Source organism: Lynx canadensis, chromosome B4 (genome assembly GCF_007474595.2).
Source record: "Lynx canadensis isolate LIC74 chromosome B4, mLynCan4.pri.v2, whole genome shotgun sequence".
In the NCBI taxonomy this organism is placed as follows: Eukaryota; Metazoa; Chordata; class Mammalia; order Carnivora; family Felidae; genus Lynx; species Lynx canadensis.
Window position 1 is genome coordinate 103,699,235 of NC_044309.1, and position 24,462 is coordinate 103,723,696.

The 24,462-nt window shown below is 36.9% G+C and overlaps 1 protein-coding gene across 1 annotated transcript in view; it reads left to right on the forward strand.

Annotated features, from left to right (window-relative positions):
• The window catches only part of ACSS3 (acyl-CoA synthetase short chain family member 3), a 156,282-nt gene that overhangs the window by 47,007 nt on the left and 84,813 nt on the right, over nt 1-24,462 (forward strand). Inside the window, exons 3-7 of the mRNA XM_030323318.1 lie at nt 1,442-1,630; nt 5,610-5,744; nt 9,774-9,914; nt 19,608-19,688; nt 19,770-19,865. Coding sequence (XP_030179178.1) covers nt 1,442-1,630; nt 5,610-5,744; nt 9,774-9,914; nt 19,608-19,688; nt 19,770-19,865 — 642 coding nt within the window. The remainder of the gene's footprint in view (nt 1-1,441; nt 1,631-5,609; nt 5,745-9,773; nt 9,915-19,607; nt 19,689-19,769; nt 19,866-24,462) is intronic.

Genomic DNA, 24,462 nt, shown 5'->3' on the forward strand with positions numbered 1-24,462 from the left:
CCTTTCAAATTGTTGAAAAAGTAGGAAAGGCAGAATAAAATGAAAGGATCCATATAAATAGCCCTGCGGCCCAATTCCTTGTCTCAGGTCTCCTCTGTTCATTATCTTGAGCAGCCACATCCAAAGGCAAGCCAAAGTCCTTCCAGTTGCCCACTGGACCCCTACAGTCCTTTCGTTAGCTCTCTGACCTGATCTACGACCACTTTCTCACTTGCTCTTTCTGTTCCAGCTCCCTAGTCTCCTTACTTTTCCTCCATCACATCACAAATGATCTCCCTTACACCTCTGTGCTGGTGTTCTCTTTGTCTGAAATAGTATACTCCACTCATTCTTAACTTTTACGTTCCTTGCTAAAGTGCTACTTTCTGAATGAGGTCTACCCTCACCTTCCCACTGAGAATTACATTTTCTGTATTCTCAATCCCTCCATTTTGTCCTGCCCTACCCCCTCCCAACAGTACTGACTACCTTTTCACATAATAGATCACTTACTAATTATGTTTATTGTATTTCTTCTGCTAAACCATAAGAGATCTTTGTCCTGTTTTGTTTACTGGTGTATCAGAAAATAATGTCTGCCATATACAGGTGCTCAATATACATTTTTTAAGTGAAAGAATGTTGAACTTCTTTTTCATAGGTCTGGGTGTATTTTTCATAACCTGTTTTAATTTCCAAAACACATGTTAAAATTTAAGCAAAGTTTGTATGTTTGGTCTCAATGTACAGGGCAGTCACTTTGTATAGATAATTAGTATAAAAAACTTTAAAGAAAAAATAATTGGCTTGAAGCAATAGAAAGGGCAAAGAATATGAGGTCAAAATATTTGTGATGGTATCCTGGCTGTATTTACTACCTCTCGGCTTCTGAGTTAGCTCTTTATTATATCTGAGTCTCAGCTACCTTATATTTAAAATAAGAATAATAATAACAGAATCTATCTTACTTACCTTATAAGTAGATGATATGTTTTCTTTCCTAACATGTTCTTGTCTCTTTTAATAGTTAACCCAATGTATGTCTAAATTTGCCATTATTTTACTTTTCTGTTCACTTGACAGATTTGCCCTTTAGAATAAAAGCTCCATGGGGATATATCTGTGTGTTTGTTTTTCATCATTATGTTCCTAACTCTAAACACAGTGTCTGGTACATCATAGTTGCTCAGTAAATATGTTGCTGAATTAATAATTAAGCAAATTTAGGCCATAGAGTTCATGTGACATAATAATAATAAGTTGGTTCATAGTCAATTATTGTCATACTGTTTGTTATTACTGTTATTACTCTCACTGTCTAAGCTCACATCATCATCAAATATGTGTTACTCAGGCTTCTTTAATCCACTACCAAGAGGATGATCAACTTCTTGTGTTACTGTCTTAACTTAGAAATCTAGTTTTCAGAAAACACTTTGCTGATGTAATGATTTTGTTGTAGGTCTCTAAGCTGGCTGGTGTTTTGGTCAAGCATGGTGTCAAAAAAGGTGACACTGTGGTTATCTACATGCCCATGATACCGCAGGCGATGTATACCATGCTGGCATGTGCAAGAATAGGAGCCATCCACAGTCTCATATTTGGGGGATTTGCATCCAAAGAACTAAGTAGTCGTATTGACCATGCAAAGGTAAGTGCTTTATTTGGAGAAATCAAGTAGTAGCTACATGTAGTACAGCCATAGTTATCTGTGAAGGAACCATCTGGAAGTGCTCTGTACTTACTAGGTTCCCCTTTCCAATGAGATGCTTAAAGTTTATATATATATATATATATATATATATACACACACACACACACACACACACACACACACACACACACACACACATACACACACACATACACACACAGTGAAATGCAAACTAGGGGCCCCTATATATATACTGTGTGTGTATATATACATACATATATATACATACACACACACCAAATTTTATTTTGGGGTTAGTTTTATGTGAAAAACATCTTGCTAGATGCTGTGAGGGATGTAAAATAGAAGATTAGGTATATACTTTTCAAGTTAGCTTGCCATGTATTTGGGTATATAAGACATACGGGAAAATAACTAATAACCAATTTATTCACTTACCATATATTTATTAACTTCCCACAATATGCCAGGTACTGTCCTTAAATCCGGATAATGAGTGATACTTATCAAATGGATGGAACGCATATTAAAGTTTTATAATTTACACACGTCCAGGAATGGTGGTATACCACCACACAGTGGTTAAGAGGGGTGCCAGTAGGGGTGGAGTTACACCTTCAAATGGGGGTATTAGGATAACAAGCTTGATTAGGCTGTTGTGAAATGATGATTGAGATATTACATTGAAAGCATTTAACACAGTACCTGGTATATAGTACTCATTTAAAAAAAGGTTAGCTATCGTCCCTCTATGAGTCAGAAAACTTTGTTCTGGCAAGTTACCAGATAGTAAATGTTTTAGGCATTGTGGTTTACACGTGGCTGCAGCAAGTACTCAGCTGTGGTGTTGTAGAACACAAGCAGCCTTAGACACTACATAAGCAGAGGACATGACAGTGTCCCAGTGAAGATTTGCAGAAACATGCTGTGGGCCGAGTTCGGCTCTCAACTGTCATTCGTAGACCCCTGACTTAGAGGAAGGAGTGATTTCTTTTAGTTGGGGTGGCTGAAGAAGACTTCCTAGAGGTGAGATTTTGGTTAGATCTTGGCCAAGATTCAGCTAGTTGAAGAGAATGATGTCAGGGGATCCAAAAGAAGAAAAAAAGACTATGAGTCCAGCATTCGAGAGGAAAGGGTAAAATTCATTTGGAGGACAGTGAAGAGACTGAGGAGCCCAGAGAGGGAGAGATGGTGAGCTTGCAAAGTCAGTTTTTGTCTGAACTGGGTGCTGTAGATCTTGACCTGTCAACGTTTTTGAGTAGGTGGGTGTCTTGTTGTAGGCAATGCTAAGAGGAGGAAGGTCTTGCAAATAACGTGAATGGGGGAGAGGGGAGGGTGGAAGAAGACATTTTGGCATGTGATCTGTTTGTGAAGTGATGGGTAATGTGCAGCAGAGTAATAGCAGTGGGAAGATTAAGGAAGGAAGGTCGTTATGGGAGTAAGAGATGGTTGGCTTTCAGAGTTCCATAAATCCGAGATGAGACATTCCTAACAAGGGAACTAATATCTGATATTAGTGCGAGATAGACAGCGAGGGTTTGCATATCTGGCTTCATCTTGTAATAGATCAGTTATTAGAACTAGGAAGCTGGCTTGTGGACTAACTAGATAGATTTTTTCCCCTCTCTTTTTTAAACTTGTTGAGTTAGTGCTTATGAAGGTAAATCTAGGGGGAAATATCAGTCAGTCACTGACCTGGAAACCAGTGGGCATTTGGGGGCTTCTCCAACGAAGTTATAGACTCCAGTTTTTTAACTAAAGAAATCCTTAACACCATTTGGATAAAAGAATGAGATATATTATTTCCTTTTTAAAAAATTTATATGATGTGGGGAAATTTAGATACATAAAAATAAGGATTTATAAAATGTTTACTATATCACTTGCTAAGTTTTCATTACACACACACACACACACACACAGACACACACACAACCTTGTTAAGCAGCTTAGGCAATGAGTGTATATTCCTATGGGCAAGACCTTTGAGCAGGTCAAATTAAAGGTGAGAAGATAGAGATATATATCTGAGATATTTGGATAGAATTACTCAGGAATGATTGAAATCAGGAATGATTTTGATGTCAGGATTTTCAAATAAACTGGCTCAAGAAAAAGCTTTATGTTACCGGCTGACGATGGGAAGAATGTACAGTACCCTAACAAGTCAGTCTAGACTAAATAGAGCCTCCAATAAAAGGCCGTTAATAGAAATGTAGAAAGGGTTCTTTTTCAAGATAAAGGTTCTAATTTTGACTTTATTAAATTATTCAAGTTTTGATATATTCTCTATATATTTTTAATTTGATATGGAACTTACTTTCATTTATTCTGAATTCTAATCTTAGGAAATATTGCCTGGAGTTATTTTTGTGAGTATTACAGATAGTAAAATGTGAATTCTATTCAAATGCTGGATCTTTAAAAATATAATAAAAGGAAACAAGACTTATTTTTGTTTTCTTTCCTTTGTGTGTGTTTGTGTCTTTTAAAAGGTAGCCTGATATAGTGGGAAGAGACAGGTTCTGTAATCAGACAAAACTGGCCCTCTTTCTGATTCCACTACTTGTAACCTGGGGCAAGCTATGTAACTGCACTGAGCCTCAGCTCCATGAATATTAAATGATATTCAAAAAGCAGACAGTAATGATATATGCATATACTTGGTATAATATAAACCTTCCCTAGATGAAATGTATTGTAACTAGAAATCAGAATTCAGGAATAGATGCACTGTCTTGGATTGATTATCTGTCTCTTGAATAATTTATTAGCTGCCTCCTTTGCTTTGGATTTCTTGGTGAAGAAACAGTGTACTTAAAAGAATAAAGACATGTTTGTTTCTGCAAATTAATGAGAATTTTGGTTCAGTTCCAAAAACATTTGAGAGCTTACCGAATGGCAAGCAAGCATTGTACCGGGCATAGAAGACAAAGAGATAAATGGGATCCAGATTTGGCCTCAGAGAGCTTCCTGTGCAGTGTGTGGCTGAGGGAACATTTGACTATAGTAGGGCATCTGAGGCCTGCCCAGAATGGAGATTAACCCTAACTTCTTAAGCTTCCAGGGACTCCTTTTGGCTACATCTCTGTATATCTTGAAGGAGACTAGAAAGTTGTCAGGTAAAGAGAAGTTACCGAGTGTATCTTAAGGAGCAGGTTCAGGCTTGTGGGGCTTGAAGCTTAAATCATTTGGGGGCCCTTTTAAGAAAAATACAACAAAATTACAAATATAGTATTTGACAATGAGAAAAGAATCGCGAAAGAAAAATCAGAGATTTGAGCCCTTTTTTCTGTGGTCACATTTGAGGAGAGATGCTGACATTTAAAAATGTAGTAATGCTTCCTGATAGCAATCGGCTGGCTCTCCCCACCTGAGAAATACTACAAGGTCACAATAACCAGCGGGTACAAAGGTCTCAGTAAGTGAGGGGCCCCTAGGTTTGCATTTCACTGGTTCAGGGCAAGTCTATCTGGTTTCATGAATTCTTTGGATAGTATTTTTTATTTAAAAAAAATTTTAATGTTTATTTTTGAGGGTTGGGGGGAGAGGGGCAGAGGAGAAGGGGACAGAAGATCCCAAGCGGGCTCTGCGCTGATAGCCTGATGCGGGGCTTCAACTCATGACCCTGAGATCATGACCTGAGCCAAAGTCAGAGGCTTAACTAGGTGAACCACCAGGTGCCCCTGGGAAGTATTTTTTAACAGCTCATACTCACTAGCCCAAAGCCTCACTGAACTTGTAGTTTCAAACAGGTTAGATCTGTGTGGAATTCGTTAGGTCTACAACATTTACAAATGAATTTTTTTGTTTTCAAGCCATTTATTCAATAGAGAACAGAATCATTAAAACATTTCTTTAGAAATGTCAGATTGCCAGTCTGCACCTGAAATATTGGGATTACTTAATTGGTGTTGTTAAACTTTCTCAATTACTGTCATTTTTTCCATTGTAGCCCAAGGTGGTTGTTACAGCATCCTTTGGGATTGAACCCGGACGGAGAGTAGAATACATACCACTTCTAGAAGAAGCACTGAGACTAGGACAACACAAACCGGATCATGTTCTCATTTATAATCGTCCAAATATGGTAATCTGAATATTGAATTTGGTTCTTGCGTATGGTGATGCACTAAGGATTATTCTAGTGTTGACCTTATGAAATACTTGATTTATAGACCATTTAATATACTTCCTGAATGTCACAATTTTGGCAGAAAAAATAAAAACTGAAAAAGGTATGAATGATGTTTTCTGTCTTTATGGAAAAAAACTAGCTTAGGAACGCCTGGGTGGCTCAGCCAATTGGGCATTCGAGTTCAGCTCAGATCTCGCGGGTCCTGTGTTCAAGCCCCACGTTGGACTCTGTGCTGACAGCTCAGAGCCTGGAACTTGCTTCAGATTCTGTGTCTCTCTCTCTCTCTCTGCCCTGCTTGCACTGTCTCTTTCTCTGTTGCTCAAAAATAAATAAACATTAAAAAAATTTTAGAAAACTGGATTAAAACAATAAGATTGAAATACATATAGTAATAATATGTCATGTTAATGAATTGGATTCTCTGCAGAATCTATTGTGGTGCCATATATTAATTTAAATTATAAGAATAATGATAATTTTAACAAACACTGGCCATTTACCATATGATTTTTGATATTCTGGTAATGAATGGTTTTTAAAAAATCTTTCTGACAACTTTGTGAGCCAGGTGATAGCATTATTCCTATTTTATGGAAGAGGAATTCAGTGAACAGAGATAAAATAACTTGCCCAGCTGGTGTCAGAGTCACGATTGAACACATGCATTCTGACTACGTGGTTGATCCCCCAGCTATCCTGCCTCGTGGAGAGGTATGATTATTTGTATATAAAATTTGTCTTTCAATAACTTTAGAGAAGGCATTTAGTCTAGAAATAAAAACTATGTTCAAGAAAACAAAATATGAATATTCTAAGCACATAAATTATTCTGTGATCCATGAAGGAAGAAAAAGCAGTATAATACAGAAAATGAATATATTTTACAGTGCTTTTCCTAGTAAATTTGATCTAATGATCACCGTATTCCTATATCCAAGCGAGTGTCAGCAATTTATAGTAGAACCATCTTGGGTTCCTAGCAGCTTAACATTTTTTGCAGAAGAAAAATTATAAGAGTGCAAAGAATCATGTAATGTTATGGAACTCTTGAGAGGTTATCTGCAGAAAATGCTTAAATGACAGGATACAAGAAGAAGAGAAAGCATTAAAGCTATGTCACTTTGGTTACCACCTAGCAGTTCCCATTACCACATTAAAACCTGTGTGAAGTTTTAGTAGTCCGTGGTTATGAACCACGTCCCTCAATGATTTTAATATTCTTACTGTCTCAAAGAATTTTGAGTTTCTTTCAGATGCCCTCAAGCATATTTTTTTTAAAAAGGCCTGTTGCTGTTAAGGAATACAAAGTTAGCAGTAAAAGAGGCTTGGGGTATGAGGAGGTTCGAGGGAAGGTAGGAACACATACACATACACACAGGTGTTTCTGTGAGTATGTGTGTGCTAATCGTGTATGTGTGGGACATTCACATATACAGAAAGTCATGAATTTGTAAAGAATTTATGCTATGCCCAAAGCTAAGTACTTTCAAATACTTCTTATTTAATTCTCACAAATGAATGAAGTAGGTGCTATTACTGGTCCCATTTTGCGGATGAAGAAACTGAGTTATGGAGAGGTCATAGCTCAAAGTCACAGCCAATAATTGAGGCCACAATTTGAACTTGGTTTGATGACTTTTACCCAACAAGATATATGCTATTTCTTTTACTTGTTCATATGTTTACATGTTCAGTAAACACACTGAATATGGGTATGCAAGTTTCCTATTCAGATTTTTCTAATGCACATCTCTTCTCTTTCCTGCTAATAGGTACAGACCCACTGCTCCATCCCTCCCTCCCAAAATGGCATACTTTCCCTTTTTCTTGAGGCTCTTCCCTCTATTTTGACTTATCTTTATTTTATTTTTAAAGTTTATTTCTTTATTGCGAGAGTGAGAGAGCACGTGCATACAAGCAGGGGAGGAGCAGAGAGAGGGAAAAGGAGAGAGAGAGAGTCCCAAGCAGGCTCTACATTGTCAACATGGGCCCTGATTGGGGTTCCATCTCACAAACCCTGAGATCATGACCTGAGCTGAAATCAAGGGTCAGACACCTAACCGACTGAGCCACCCAGGCGCCCCAACTTGTCTTTATTTTAGTTGAGGGCTTTGGATGTCTCCTGTCCTTTATAGTAGGCCTGCTGTTTAGTTAGTAATTAAACGCAATGGACTGGATTTGCTTTCAGCTTAGAAACACAAATTATGAGGCTTGGCGGTGTGTCTCATTAATCAGGATTGCGTTTTTGCCAAAGGAGGTAAAAACCTGGCTGCCACTCCTAAGCCTCAAGCAGGCAACGACAGAATCAAAGGAATATCACATCAGTCAACTCTGGTGCTCTGCCAATATTACTCTTTAGGAACGATAACAGGACACATCTATAGAAGTAAATGGACAGATGTAGAAGCTAATGCTGATTTTCCCTCTCTTCCTTTTGTCAAATCTTCTTTACATATGCCTGTAGAGGATTTTCTTAGCCTGAAGAAAAACCATTCATTCAAGTCCTCATTGTGTTCATCTGTAAAAATTTTTGTGATCCTCCAATTGACATTTTTCATTATAGGGTGTGATAATTTTTTTATGGGTCTGTGATTGTAATGTCAGAGGCTTGGTAATTTGAAATTTGTTGTGTTTATCTGATTCATAAAAACAAGTGGAAATATACAACTGGGTTACAGTTAACTATTTTTATTTATCTCTGGTACATTCCAGCTCCATCAGAGTGAGGCTGGAGAAGACAATTGGGCCTTAAACTTCATCTTCATGAAGTTCTGTTCTGATGGTTATCTATTATTATTTATTCACAGAGGCATTTTATTTGTGACATATTTAAGTGTTATTTTGTAAATGTACTCATTTAAATACATGATCATTTTTTACAACCCCGATTAATATATAAAGGACCCTGAAGAGTGGAAGTGGCCTGGCTTTTCTAAATCCCTCAGAGTCTCTGGGCTTCACCCAGGGATCACCTGGATGAAATGAATGGTTACATACATTTTAGGTGGTGGATCTTACTAACTCTCACTGAGGAATGTGTAGCCTATACTAGTAGATTCCCCAAATGTAAACTTTCTGGTGTGTCATCTGGAGCTTAGTCAACATTTCAGAAAATAATTAGACATGTACTGAGTCTTAATTCTATTTACATAGCTGTGACCCTCCATTAGAATAATTTTCCCATAAGCCACTTCCCTACTCTTTATCTATCTGGCTTATTTCATTGGCACCATCTTAAATAAAGAGGTCTAATTCTTTTTAAGGTGTCTCTGACTAAGTCATGACTATTATCATAAGGTTTATAACACAGAGCTCAGTTCTAGGAACAAAAAAGAAAACAAACATGTCTGCCATATTAATCAATGACTTGTGGGAAAAATTGGGTAGCATTCTAGATATGTCACATACACTCATTAGTTTTCAAAATTAATTTTGTTCTTGAAAAAGCAAAAATAGATTTCTCCTCCACCCTTGAAAATGATTTAATGTTTCCTCATTTGGAAAGATGGCCTCAGTGTTAGTGCTAAGTTGCCCTTATGTAAAGAAAAATTTTAATGGGTTAGTTGATACTGTATTATGAAGACTTTAGTTTCAAAGTAAAAGAAGAAAAGTTATAAAAATAGAAACTGGTTTATAAAGTTAATGGTGTATGTATGTTTATGGAAAACATGAACCTCTGTTCGTTAAGCTCTGACTGTTGATGAAAACATGACTGCATCACATTGAATTTCTTACATATTTCCTTAGATGTGAATAAAACATGTTCTTTTGTTGAAGCCAACATCAAACTGTTGGACTTTTTAGGAATATTTATTTTAAGTCATGACCTTGAAATATATAGTCTTAAATCTGCTAGTTAGTGCTATATAGGCCTAGATTTCCAATCATATGCTCAGACTAATACAGATTTAGCCAGTCTGCATTGTTCTCCTGACTTAACCTCCTCTGTTCAGTGCATATTCCTGTATACTTTCTGTGCAGGAGACCGTTCCCTTGGCTCCAGGTCGTGACCTTGATTGGGATGAAGAGATGGCCAAAGCACAGTCACATGATTGTGTTCCTGTTCTTTCAGAACATCCGCTGTATATTCTTTACACGTCTGGAACAACAGGGCTGCCGAAGGTATTTGCTCTCTTAAGAATAAGTATCTAGCGGCAGATTTCTTTTGCCCTGAGAATGTTTGATTACTGACTGAAAATGCAACTGTACCTGAAGGATTAGACTTGGGTACTTTGTACCTTAAAGCTATGTTATGTTCAAATCTAGAAAAATATTAATTATATTTAATGTCAAATGCTTTGCCCCATTTCTTCCGAAATTTTCACATACATAAGCAAGCTGCTATTGATTTAGTAACCTATTAAAATGAATAGGTATTTGATCAAACATCAGTTGGTTTAATACAATTTTATAAAACTATATTTTAAATTAAATAGTTTTATTTTCTAAATTAAGGTGTAACTTTTATAGAGTATGGAATTGATTTTTGATCTAGGGGAATTCAATTCTTTGTTATAAATGCAAGATTGAGAATTGGCCTAGACAGTTTGAACAACAGGCAGTTTATCCAGAGTATTGAACTATGTGATTTGTAGCACTGAAGACACTCAAGGATTTTTAAATCTGCTTACCATGAAAGGTGTTTTCACAAAACAAAGTTAGAAGAATCAATATTTTTGCAGGTGTCAGATAAGAAATAAATATCCTTTTGTCTGTATCTCCAAATTATACTGTTTCTTCATACAACTTCATAAAGGCTTGCAATGTCATCTTCCTATTCATTTTTAATTTTTTTTTTAGTTTATTTATTTATTTTGAGGGAGAGAGAGAGAGAGTGGGAACAGGGAAGTGTCAGAGAAAGGGAGAGAGAGAGAATCCCAGGCAGGCTTGCACTGTCAGCATGGTGTCTGACATGGGGCTTGAACCCAGGAACTGTGAGATCATGACCTGAGCTGAAATCCAGAGTTGAAGGCTTCACTGACTGAGCTACCCAGGTGCCCATATTAGGGAGTTCAGTAGTCACTGAATCCTAAAATTTTAGTGGGGGAAGGGGCTTTCACAATCACTCACATCCTGGAGGACAGTGGCCTCTTTATTAATAATTAGATTTCTGTAGCATCAGAGTTCTGAGAATGTAATTTGTTCATAATCATAAAATAGTGATTCCATTAGATTAGTTTTAAAAAGAAAAATTAAGATGTTCCACATCAAACTCCCTTGCTTATAAAAAAGGAAATATTTGGTAGGGAGTATATTCTCTCTGAGGACAGAGACCATGTTTTATTACATTTTAGTCTACCATTGTGCTTTTTTTTTTTAAGTTCATCTTTATTTATTTTTGAGAGAGAGATAGAGTGAGCAGGGGAGGGGCAGAGAGAAAGGGAGACAGAATCCCAAGCAGGCTCTGCGTGGTCAGCCCAGAGCCCAGTTGTGGGGCTCGAACTCACGAACCGTGAGATCATGACTTGAGCTGAAATCAAGAATCAAGACACTTAACCAACTGAGCCATTCACGTGCCCCACTACCATTGTGCTTTGTATGTAGTTTGGTGCTTAATAAATTTTTGTTGCATGCATAAAAAAACAAATTTGTGTCATTGTGGAATCAATCCCTTATGATTTTTTTCACAACTCTGGTCATCTGAAAAATAAATATTCCTTCATATTGATGACTTGTTCAAGCAGTCCAAATGATCTTCTGGACCCTAACTTTAACCTTCCACCTTCTGCAATTCTGCATTATGCACCAGCTGCATAGAGTCTAACTGGATGTGTGGCTGTAAAATAAAATGGGATTCACCAAGTTATACTCTAATAGAAAAGTTCAACATGAAAGGGAATCCCTGACCCTGAAAACATAGTATAACCTAACCAAATAAAAAAGAACCCTCCAAAAATCACTTTAGCTCCTATTAGCCTGAAGGATTCTTATAAAAACAGTTGTGCCACTTCGAGATTTTAAGTTACCCTAAATTCCACTTGGTCTGGATGGGGATGTCTATGGCAGGAACGAAAGAGCTTGTTAGAGACTCAAACCTGACTCAGCCAGTGTGGTAGAGATGAAAGTAACATATAGAGCATCAAATCTGAAAAATGGCGGTTCCAAATAAAGAAGGATCCTAGCTTTTCCAGGTGTTGTTCGGGTCAGGAAGTTCTCTCCTGGAGATGCCCAAACTGAAGATCATTTGAAGTTTCAGTCATTCTCATTTACTTCCTTATGTACCATCCTAAAGATAATCTCCCTTCACTAAATTGGAGAAGGCTTTAATTGTGTGGAGGTCTCTATTTATGTCAAATTCAATTCCATTCAATATACGTGTATTGAGTGTTCATTCTGTGCTAAAAGATATGAGTGAACCACAGTCCCTTCAGTCTAATGGATTGAAATATTCATGAACACAGGTAGGCGAGGTAGACTGTTATCCCTGCACTATTTCTCTCTCGGAAAAGATGAGATTGAATGGTATCTGAAGGATTCCATTCAACAAATTCAACAAATATTACTGAGCACCCAAGTATGTGTCTGGTTATCTTTTTAAAAGTTTAAAAGTTTATCTTCTATAGCCAGGACACAGGAACTAAACAAAGAGCTATTTAATATGTGGAAAGTGTTATGAAGAAAAAAATAAAGCAGGGTAATCGGACCGAGTGGTGGGAAAAGTGGGAGAGCTGTTCTATTAAACAGTGGTCAAAGAAAGCTCTTACAAGGTGGTGTTTGAAGGATAAATAAAACGTCTTCATAGAGTGGCATCCTAGAGAGGAGGGCACTGTTGGCAGAGAGGGTCAGCATAAGCAAAGGCAGGAGTGTGCAAGAAAGTTTCCAGGATGGCTATTGCATGTGGTACTAATGAGGAGGATAAATGGTTAGATACATAGGCATAGGCAAGGGCCAGACTCTTAGCATTTAGCCAAGAAGTTTAGGCTATATTCTGTATGGAAGGGACAGAAGGCACTAATGCTTTTTAGGCAGGAGAGAAAAATATGAAGGAAGGTAAATCCTTGCAACATTCTGTTGGGAAAATAAGCAAGTACACACAATGGAGGCAAGGAGATTCGTTTCCAGGCTGTTTTAATTTAGGACTTTACTTAAGATAGCACATTTAATAAAGAGAAATCAGATCTGGTTCAAAGATAGGCGTGAGGCAGAGGACAGGTCCAAGACTCAAAACTGAGAACCCAGGCAGATGGTTTTGAGTATTTGCCAAATAGAAACACAGAATGTGGTTTGGGGCTGGGGGAAGCTGAGAGTTTTTGAACATACTGAGTATAATGCATCTTGGACCGAGTGTGATGCATCCTCAGATGCATACTGAGTATGATGCAACATGGAGATGCCTAACCAGAGTTTGGAGATGGAGGTCTGTGTCCGAGAAGTGCATCTGGGTTGGGAGATAGACCTTTGTGGGTCATCAGCTCTGGTGTTTAAAGCATGGTGGTGAGTAGGTTTTGCAAAGTGGGACATTGCAGAATGGCAAGAAAAGTAGTCATCTCTCAAGGTCTCTCAGAAATCTTTCCTTCATTCCTCTAGTGCATTTTAGAATTCCAGTTGCATTGAAATTATAATTGTCAACAAACCTTTATGTCACTTATTTTATTCTACCTTATGGATACCAGTTTTTATTTGCTTATCTTCATAATGTTGCATATTCTCAGAAGTCAGAATATATTTCATGTATCTTTGAATCCACTATGTCACTAACCTAAAAACTGGGCCATGGTAAATTCTCAGAAAATTTGTTAAATGATCTTTGACTTCTTGAGTTAGTTCCCAGACTCCTCTTTATTCAGAAGATTCTCATTTCACTTTTGGTAGGTATAATCAGGCTTAATGGGATCTGAAATTTTAATACTTGTATTTCTAGAATAGAAGTACAGGAAAGATGAGCACACATACATTCATGAAGCATTTAAATAATTTTAATGTCATCATACAATTTGTTCTCTCAATCTTTGGCCTTCATGAGGAAAAATAATGTTCTGGGCCCATAAAAATATTCTGCTTAAAAATACTTTTCATAAGCACATATAAGACACACATAAGGCAATCTGTTCTTTGGTTAGAAGTTGAAGATCTATTTAGGACATATTTGCATCTCTGCATCTGCCAGCCCTGGATTTGTCAGGTTGCTGTATGAGAGGTTAATCTGTAAATATTCTAGCAACCACAACTGAGCGACTTTGCATACATTTCTGCAATGTTGTGGGCTTCTGTCCTGTTTAGTCTGGGTGACTCTATTCAAGATACTTCAAAGTACTGCACAGTGGAAGAGTTCTGCATCTGGATGCAGGGGCGTCCTTTTGGGAAGGGGAGATTTAGTGATGATAATACTTCTCTGCTTCCAGCTTGATATCATGAAGGGACAGTGATAATTACACACACACACACACACACACACACACACACACACACACACTCACAAAACAAAGTCCAGTGCCAAAACAGAAAAGGCGAACAAGAGAATAAGGGGGAAAAAAGCCAAGGATTGAAAGGAAAGCATGTGAGGGCATGATGCTAAGTGAAAGAAGCCAGACACAGAGAGAGAAATACCATATGAATTCACTTCTATGTGGAATCTAAAAAACAAAACAAACCAGAAACAGACCTATGAATAAAGAGGACAATCTGATAGTTGACAGAGGAGAGGGGCTGGAGAGATGGGCAAAATAGGGGAAGGGGATAAAGAGGTGCAATCTTAACAGCTAAAAAATGAAGAAAAAAAAAGACACAGAGATACAATGTACAAACTATAAGGAATATAGTTAATATGTAACAACTTTGTATGGTGATAGAAAGTAGCTAGATTTATCATGGTGACCACTCCTAATGGATATACATGTTGAATCACTATGTTGTACACCTGAAATAATAGAATAATGTATGTCAACCACACTTCAAGAAAAGAGGAAAGAAAGAAAGAGAGGGAGGGAGGGAGGGAGGGAGGAAGGAAGGAAGGAAGGAAGGAAGGAAGGAAGGAAGGAAGGAAGGAAGGAAGGAAGGAAGGAAAAAAGAAGGAAGGAAGGAAGGACAGGAAAGAAAGAGAAAGACATGACAAGAAGGTGGAAGGCCTTTTGTCCTGATGTGCATTTACACAATTTATGTCACTTTTATTCCCACATGTTGGGTGACATTCATATTTCCTACCCTAGAACAAAAAATAGGAGAAATACGAATAAAAAGCAGTGAACTTTTTTTCTTATCTGTAGTACAATTCTTGCAGTTAAGACGCTGAACTTGCTATACCTTTGCCCCTTCTATCACAGTTGTTCAGATCGATAAAAAATTATATTGCTGCTAAAGTATTCTCCATAGAGGTTGCTTCAGAGTCATCTGAAAACCTGTAGCAACAGATTTCATGTTGGATGAACTAACCCAAAAGGAGCCGTTCCATTCCCACCAGTATGATTCATTCAGTTCTACAAGTTTCAGAGCTTTCTCCTGAACAAAGAAGACGGTTATATTTTTCTTACATGTGCTTATTCACTCAACTGTTCATGTATTGAATTGGTCAAGAAATGTATTACATGCCTACTCCATGGCAGTTACTGTGCTAAAGATGAAGAGGGTTCTCCTCATAGCGCTCATCGTTGGGGGGAGACGCATCACAGTGTCAGGTTGCCACCCGGAGGAGGTTTGCAGACCCTGGGGACAAGGAACAAGACAGGAGAGACCATTACTTAACACAGACTGTGGCACTGGGGACAGCTTCTAGAAGAGGTGACACTTTCATGATGTCTTTAAGTACTTGCGTGATGAAGTAGGAGCTAACCAGGTTCAGGAAAGAGGTGGGGATGGGGGTTCATTCTAGAAAGAGGGGCTGTCATCTGTAAAGCCATTGGAAGAACACAACTACTGTTGGTCTATTGGATTTCTTTTAAGTAATCAGAACCACACCTCTTATTTCTCAGTGAACTGACCCCAGCTATCATCTGGTGATGGCTTTCTTTTATTTACATAAAATACTCATTTATCCTTTCTTCTTATTCTGTTTTTTACTCAACTTGTCAGGCCAAATTGAAACACACATGCACACACACACACGTTTACATATGTATGTATGGATAAATACATATCTCATGTATGTAAATATGCATATCTCTTTTGTATAAACCTTGTTACACAGTAGGAGGACAGAGGGGCTCAACTTAGAAAGTATGAAGTTTTGTTGAGTACTCCAGACTTCTCTTACCTGATTTTTGAGATTTGCTTTTCAGATTTGTATAGATCAATTAAAAAAAATAGGATGTAGAATTCCAAGCTCCTAATCTTACCACACTCCTCGGTCTTCTCCTTTTGATAAAACCCATATTGTTTTGTATTTTTCTTAAGTTGTGGCAACCAACACTGCATACCACACTTGATACTGACATGTTTTCTGTTTTCTTATGTTTCACTTTAATGGCCCCATTTATGACGTTTTGTGGCTTTCCTTGTTTTCATAGGCAGCTCATTAAGCTGGAAATCATAAAGAATACCTGTGATGACTCTGTGGTCCTATTCTTGGGCGACTTAATAACAAGAGTTTAATTTTACCTGTATGGATTGAAGTTTAAAATGCCACCACTTAAAAATTGTTGTTGTTGTTTTGTTTTAAAGAGCACTTTCATATTGCCCCCCTTTTGCATTTTTAAAAAAGTTTATTTACTTATTTTGAGAGAGTGCATGTGGGGCAGGGTGAGAGAGAGAGAGAGAGAGAGAGAGAGAGAGAGAGAGAGAGAGAGAGAGAGAGAGAGAATTCCAGGCAGGCTCCAGGCTGTCAGCGCAGAGCCCAACGCGGAACTCAATTTCACAAACTGTGAGATCAGGACCTGAGACAAGATCAACAGTCAGATGCTTAACCAATGAGTCATCCAGACACCCCTCCTTTAGCATTTTTGAGATAGAATTCACTTTCTCGTCTTTATTTGGGGTACAGGATGCTATTCCCACCCGGAAGTCTTTTAAGCTCTCCAGAAGACTTTAAGTGTTACTGCTAATACTCCAAAAACCAGAACAGTATATTGGTAGGTTCCAGGGATTTTCTGAGAATATATTAATTCATCTAATGGTTTTACTTTCAGGTAGATAGAGTGTAAGTACATAAAAAGAGTAGTAACAGAGACTCAAGAAAGTAAAATGCAGCATGCTTGTGTTTTAGGAGTAAGCATTGATACTAGGTAAGAATTTTTAATCTCATACTCAAGATTTCAAATATATTCTTAAGTAGTTTTCAGTTCCTGATTAATTTTGAATATTAGAATATAATGATTTGATTTTTGAACATGATTTATGTGTTTTTAGAGGCTGAACAGAGTTTCTCTTTTGCATTTTAATCATTACCTGGAAAATGTGATTACAAACAAAACAAGAAATGCTTTAGCACCTTATTTTCAGTCACATATTTAATATTATAATAAAGGCATTCTCTTTTTAAACTGAATCTTTCAATTTTTTTTACTTTCAAACTTTTTATGAAAGATCTAATGGAGAGTATGAAATTATGCTGCTCTTTTTTTCTACATCATCTCAAATACTCAGAAAATTGAAAACATCACCCAATACTTTGGAGGCAAGGCCAAACCTCAGATTTCTTATCTAGATTAATGAATGGTAAAATGATACTTGACAGAAATTTTTATCCCTATTCTTAAAAAAATAAAAACAAGTGGATCAAAACTAATGAAAAACAGACGTCACAGCTTTTCTCTCTATTAGCTGCATTTAAATTGTTTTTAATGAGAATCTTTGATGGCAACCTTTAATTGTTTTGACATTTCTGCCTTTTGGGCAGTATTAGCACAGGGAAAAATAAAAAGCAGTAATTGCTAGAACTAAGGAACTAATTTTGCTAATAGGATACAAAATTCAATTGTAAATACTTTATGATTTTAAATGTGTTTTTTTTTTTTTTAATGCCTGGCCTCATTTTTAAGTCTCACTTTTGTGGCATCAATTGGATTTAAATATCCACTATTTTATGGGCAAAGCAACAATGGTAAATATTCTTTAAAGAAGGGTAAAGGGTAAGTCCATTTGTGAGGTAAATAGGAATTTGATAACCTATTCCTTTAAATTATCTTTTTCGCTTTACAAATGAGTTACTTCTTGTTTATATTCTTTCTAGCCTTTTCTTCCTTTTTCACTTCCAGTTGATTCATTTTATCCTCTGCACCATAAATTTACCCAGTTATAATAATATTTAGAATTACTGATAACAACGAGCTCTAAATGCAAGGACAAGTAGATGGAGAGAAAATTCTAAAACATTTTAAATGAAATCATTACTGACATTAATTTTCACTGTCTACCATAGTATATGGCTAACATCTATGAAAAGAAGCTTCACTTTTTCTTCTCTACACAATGAATAAATTTTTTCAGAAAAAAAAAAAGTGTTTGCAAGTTGATTCATGTCAAACTACTCGAGGAATTGAATCATAAGAAAAGATCTCAATGGAACAAACCAATAAGCAAAGTTCATGGAAGATGGCACAGAATATACTGGGAAAAGAGCTTACCTGGGAAAAGGCACATGTGAAACCCCCTTGCAGGAGGCTAAGGTTTCTAATACGCGATGGTGATCAAGAGAACCAGCTGTTTGCTGACCACATTGTACAACTTAGAAAGTAGCTGTCAAATGCCTGCATGTGACATTTGCTGAGAGACCAGGTGTTTTTCTGGTAGATAAAATGTGTTCCTCAGCTTGATACCTATGTTTTATCGGTGCCTGCAGAGAGCAGCAATTTTAGTAACTAACGGAAAGTCGATTTGTTTTTCATTTCTCTGATTCACGTATGTACGTTAAAGCTGCAGTTATGCCAAAAAGTCCCAACCTTAGTACATTTCTTAATTCCGGCCATGTTTGCCTTTAAGTAAAATATTAGGTAAATTATTTTCTGTATGCAGTAATAATAATTGTTCTACTAAAGGATGTTTCAAAATACATGTGAGTGGAATACAGCTTTACTTTTTCACTAGCTCAATCTGAATATTCACATGGTTAAGCCTTTTCAAGCCAATGATGATTAATGTTTGTAATGAAGCAATAAATAAAATTATTAAATTTACCATCAGTTTTTATTTGTGGTGACTCTTGTGCCAGTTTTCAAATATTAATCTTGTATTAAATTTGAATACGTTCAGTATCATGGGTAGCTGCTAGAAACTGATCATGAAAGCTGTGGCACTGTGATGTAACAATCCCTACTTTTGCCCCAACTGTAATATAAGGCAAGTCTGTGAACCTTAGATCCAACTCATGAGGTGAGGACTGATTTTTTGGAATTCTAGAATTCATCATTAAAGAACTGTTCAGCTCTAATACTGTGCTAGCACAATCCCTAGTGTAGCATTGTAACAAGGCTCCAGTTAGAATATGACTTTGCTTCTTCTAAGCATCCTATTAATATTCAATCATATAATGGAATAGCCATCCTTATGTTAGTCTGTTTGAAGAGCACAGCTACCTTTGATTTTTCTGTATACACCATTTGAGAATTTCCGTTTTCATTCTGGAAATATGCCTGCAAATGTAATGTTAATTTATGTCACCAGTGGAAAAAAAAATTTTATTGCATGTAATTCTGTGAAGTCGTAAGTTTTCTTTAGAAAGTCAAGAATGGCCTGTGAGAATGGCTTCTACAAGTGAACTGATGTGGACATTATTAATGGGGGAACCAAATAAATATTGAAGTAAATACAATTGGATGAAAACCAAATACGTACTTTATAGAATATAAAAGACTTTAAACAGGAACTTTTTGAGATGGATAGTGTGAAGGCAGAGAATCTTTTAACACATTGTTTATTGATGTTAACCTCATGTTTTCTCTCTTTTAGGGTGTGGTTAGACCCACTGGGGGATATGCTGTGATGCTAAACTGGACAATGTCTTCTATATATGGACTTAAACCTGGAGAGGTAATCATGGTTTTAAATTCATGTTACAGGAACATTTCTCTGATGAACGTATATGTATTTTATTACCTTCTTATTTTTTAGGTGTGGTGGGCAGCCTCTGACTTAGGCTGGGTTGTTGGACATTCCTATATCTGTTATGGACCTCTTCTACATGGGAACACAACAGTTTTATATGAGGTAATAAGATGAAATTAATACCATCTAAACAATTTTTTTAACTGAAGGTTTTAAAGAAGTGGTTTCTAAGTGGGAACCGAAAAATTTGGATTTGGGGCATGACACTTTTTTATATCTTCTTCCAGTTAAAAATAGGATATCAAAAGAGAATGGAATACAGAAAATAATAGCCAGCTGTTAAAATTGTGCTGAACAAAACCAGCAAAAATTATATTATGAAAAACATATACTCATCAGCTTGATGTCTATCCCTAACAGATTTCTAGAAAGTATTATACAAAGGCATTGCAATAAAATGTTTTTTTTTAAAATAAGGATTATCTTTGAAGTAAACAAATTAAGCCTCAATGCTGAATCCCTATTATGAATTATGGTGTTAGTAACATACATGTAACAGAGTTGAAGGTGCCATTGTAAGTATTTATATTTATAGATATAAGCTGCCTTTAGAACTGAAGAACATACAATTCTTGTGCATTTACCATTGGCCTTTTATTACTTCTTGAGTTTATTTGAAACATGATTTTAACACTATGAAAGGGGCTTGGTGGGTTTTTTTTTTTTTTTTTTTTGGAATGATGTACTCAAGAGGAATGTAGATGCTTTATAAATATTTTTGTGTAAAGGAGTGAATGTAATAGCTATATTCTTAAACCTTTTATCTGAATTCTGGTTTCCTTCATACCAAGTGTAAATATCTTCAATTCTTTCTGATAACAAAACAAAGCTTTTTAGACCTTTGCCCACTTCTAGCTATCCCATCTTTATTTTCTTCTCCACTAAACTCCTTGAAAAAAAAATACCCAGTTCACACTGTGCGAATTTCATATTCTTCTAGTTCCTCTTTATTCCACTGTGGTCCAGTTTTTATCCACATGACTTCATAGAAGCTGCTGCAGCAGAGGTCAACAGTGACTTCTTAAGTGACCAAGTCAAAAAGTCTTCAATCTGATTTAATTTTCACTCTTTTAGTGCATCAACCGTGCTATTTGCTGCAAGTAATTATTTCTCCTTTTGAGCTTCCTGCCCTTTTGCTATTTGTTCAGGCTGTTTCTTTTGCCTGGCATGACTTTTCCTGTGTCTTTCCTTCCCTTCCAATCTTGAAGACTCTGCTTAGACGTTATCATCTCTCCAAAGTTTCCTCTTATATTCTTTGGTTTTGTTTAGGGCCCTTTCCATGGTTCCATTGCCCCCTGAGCACATGTCTATCACTGAGCACTGAGCTGAGCACACTGGTTTGCTTTCTCTGTTTGTATCCAGTAGAGTGTGAGATCTTCAAAAACCAGTCTCCCAGCACAGTGTGTAGCACACACTGAACACTCAATAAACGCTCACGGAACTAAATTGAGCTCTACTCCTTTGTTCTCCTCCTACCTCTCAAGACGGCTTGTCCTCCTTTTCCTCTCTTGGTTTCCCTTACTTTGGTCCTAAACACTGGAGGTTAGAAGGGTCTTATTCCTAACCTTCTTTTCTCATCATATATATATATGTTTTGTAATCTCCATGCAGTTGGATTTGAGTAGTACAAACTAAACCAAGGCTTCTGTCTACTCCTGTCCATATCAGATCTTCCTGCTGAGCACCAACTTATTGTTAGTCCATCTTTGGATGGTCTATACACATCTTATGCTCAAGATGGCAACCTGAACTCGCCGTCTCCATTCTTCCCTGCAAAACACATTTCTTTCCATGTACTCTACGATGTTAATTTGACCTGCACTTACTCAGTTATCCAAACTAAGAATCAAGGAGTGATTCTAATTTCATTATCCTTACATATCACACCCTATTGGTCATTACATTTTGTTGAGTTTATATTTTAGTACCTATCAAGAGTATCCTCTTTTCCATGCCTCCTGCCATATATTCAAAGCTGATATTCAGCTGCTATGCATATGTATGTTGTTGACTGGTGTGTGTTCTGTGTTTGACTTCTGATTTGATTTGTGCCTATGCTTTGCAGTTGTAGATTTCAGATTATCCTCAGATAATCAGTCTAGAGCGCATTCTAACGGGTGCTCTTGCCTTTAAAGTTCCTTTTAGTCTACCTCTCCCCTAACTCCAGTTTCTGAGCTCTCCCTACTTATGTAATTATCTGTCTTAAATGCAAAAGCCAACATAGAACTTTGTTGCTTAAAATCCTTCAAAGGGTTAAGTTCTACTTCTGCAAAGACGAAGATGACATATTTTTCTCTATTCCTGTCTCTAAATAGGACTAAAAATCATAAGAATTATGCCTAGAGAAAACATTACAAGACTAAAAGTTGGAGAGAAGAAGGGAAACTTGCTTTTAAGGACCTTGGGACCCAAGGAACAACATGGTGATAAGACCCTGGGTTTTATTTTTCCCTCATATATCCTATATTCACTGCTGAAAAAGCTGGTAACCCAGAAACACCAATAACAACAACAACAACAACAACAACAACAAAACACACACACACACACACACACACACACAAAATGTAAAGAAACATGATTCTTAAGCCAAAGGAATAGGAAAAAGAAAGCCTAAGTAAAACGTAAAACTTTTAGATGGTTCTCCTCTAGGCAAACACCATAGAAAAATTCATGCTCTCTCTCCCCACCCCCAACAACAAAAGCTGAGCTTAGTCTTCCATATTTGTCAAGGTGTAAGGAGGAAGTGTAACCCTCCATCTTCCCACAGGGGTATCAGAGAAGTTTGAACTAGGGAGCCAAGACTTTTATCCCTGCCAGGTGGTAATGAGGACCCCTCAAACTTGTAGTGACAGTGGAGACCATAGGAGTCTGGACTTATACCCCCTCCTGTCAGTAATGAGGTACCCCTCTTCCCATTAAGGTGGTATCAGGGAGCAGTTACTCTTACCTCACCCAGCCAGGGGGTTATCAGTGGAAGCCTACTGTTGGAAGTGGCAGAACAATGAGAAGCATCCTCCCACTTGGGTATCAGTGAAGGCCAAATGAGGAATCTGGATTTTTATCTCTACCTCTCCATTCCTTAATGGAGTGGAACCATAGTAAAGCCATCTATAACAGAAGATGTAAATATGAGCCAGTCTTATAATATAATACACAAAATATCTAAGATTTGATGAAAAAAAAAAGTCACTCCTCATACCAGAAACTAGAACGATCTCAAGCTACTTGAGAAAAAACAATTTATAGAGACCAATTGAGATGTTAGAATTATCTGACAAAGGTTTTAAAGGAGCCATGATGAAAGTACTTCCACAGGGATTATGAAAGTTCTTGAAACAAATGGCAAAATAGAAAGTCACACTAAATGTGTAGAAGTTATAAAGGACAACCGTATGGAAATCTTAGAACTGAAAATGACAATAACCTAAATAAAAACTCATTGTGTGTGTGTGTTGGGGGGGGTGTGGTGGTGAAATAAGTGAAAGGGATTAAGAAGTACAGTCTTGCAGCTATCAAATAAGTCACAGAGATGAAAAATACAGCATAAGGAATACAGTCAATAATATTATAATAATGCTATATGGTGACAGTGACAGATGGTGACTACACTTCTCATGGTGAGGATCATGTAATGTATATAAACTTGTCAAATCACTTTGTTGTATGCCTGAAACTAATATAACATTGTATGTCAACTATAACTCAATAATAAATTTAAAAACACAAAACAAAACACCTCAGTGGATGGGCTCAATGCCAGAATGGAGGGAGGGGGAAGAAGAATCAGTGAACTGGAAGAAGGAACAATAGAAGTTACCCAATGAAAACAAGAGAAGGAAAATAGACTGGAAAGAAAAATTAGCAGAGCTCCAGGGATATGTGGAATGATGACACAATCTAGCTTTTTTTGATATTTGCGTCATTAAAGGAGACGAGAGAGGGGGTCAGGCTGAAAAAATAATGAAAAAATTAATGAAAATTCTCACCTTCTTAAATTTAGCCAAAACTATACATCTATAGATTCAAGAAACAGAGTAAACCTCCAGACCGGATTAGTCTACAGAAACACACACACACACACACACACACACACACACACACACACACACATCATAAATTTCTGAACACTAAAGACAAAAAGTAATCTTGAGACCAATGGGAAAGAAAGAATACCTTATCTATGAGGGAAAGCCATTTGAATGACAGGATTTTTCTTTGGAGGCCAGAGGAAAGTGACACATTTTTCAAGTTTGGAAAGTAAGGAATTGTCAATCCAGAATCCTATATCCATCAAAAGATACTTTGGAAATAAAGAAGAAAGAAAGACATTCTCAGGATGAAGAAAAACTTATAAGAATTTGTCACCACAGGCCTCCCTCAAAGGAATGGCCAATGGCCAGTACTTAATGGTAAAAGATTTAATACTCCTCTTATGTCTAGACCAAGGCTAGGATGCTCACTCTCACCCTCTATTTCAACATAGTTCTGGAAACAAAAACAAAAACATTTCAGAAAGGAAGAAATAAAATTGTCTCTATTTGAGTCTGCACGATTATCTATGTAGAAAATTATAGAACATATAAAAACACATAATAAGTGAATTCAGTCAGGTCTCAGTATACAAGATAAACACAAATATCAACTGTATTTCTGTATACTAGCAATGAACGTTTGTGGTTATGAAAAGGCAACAGGA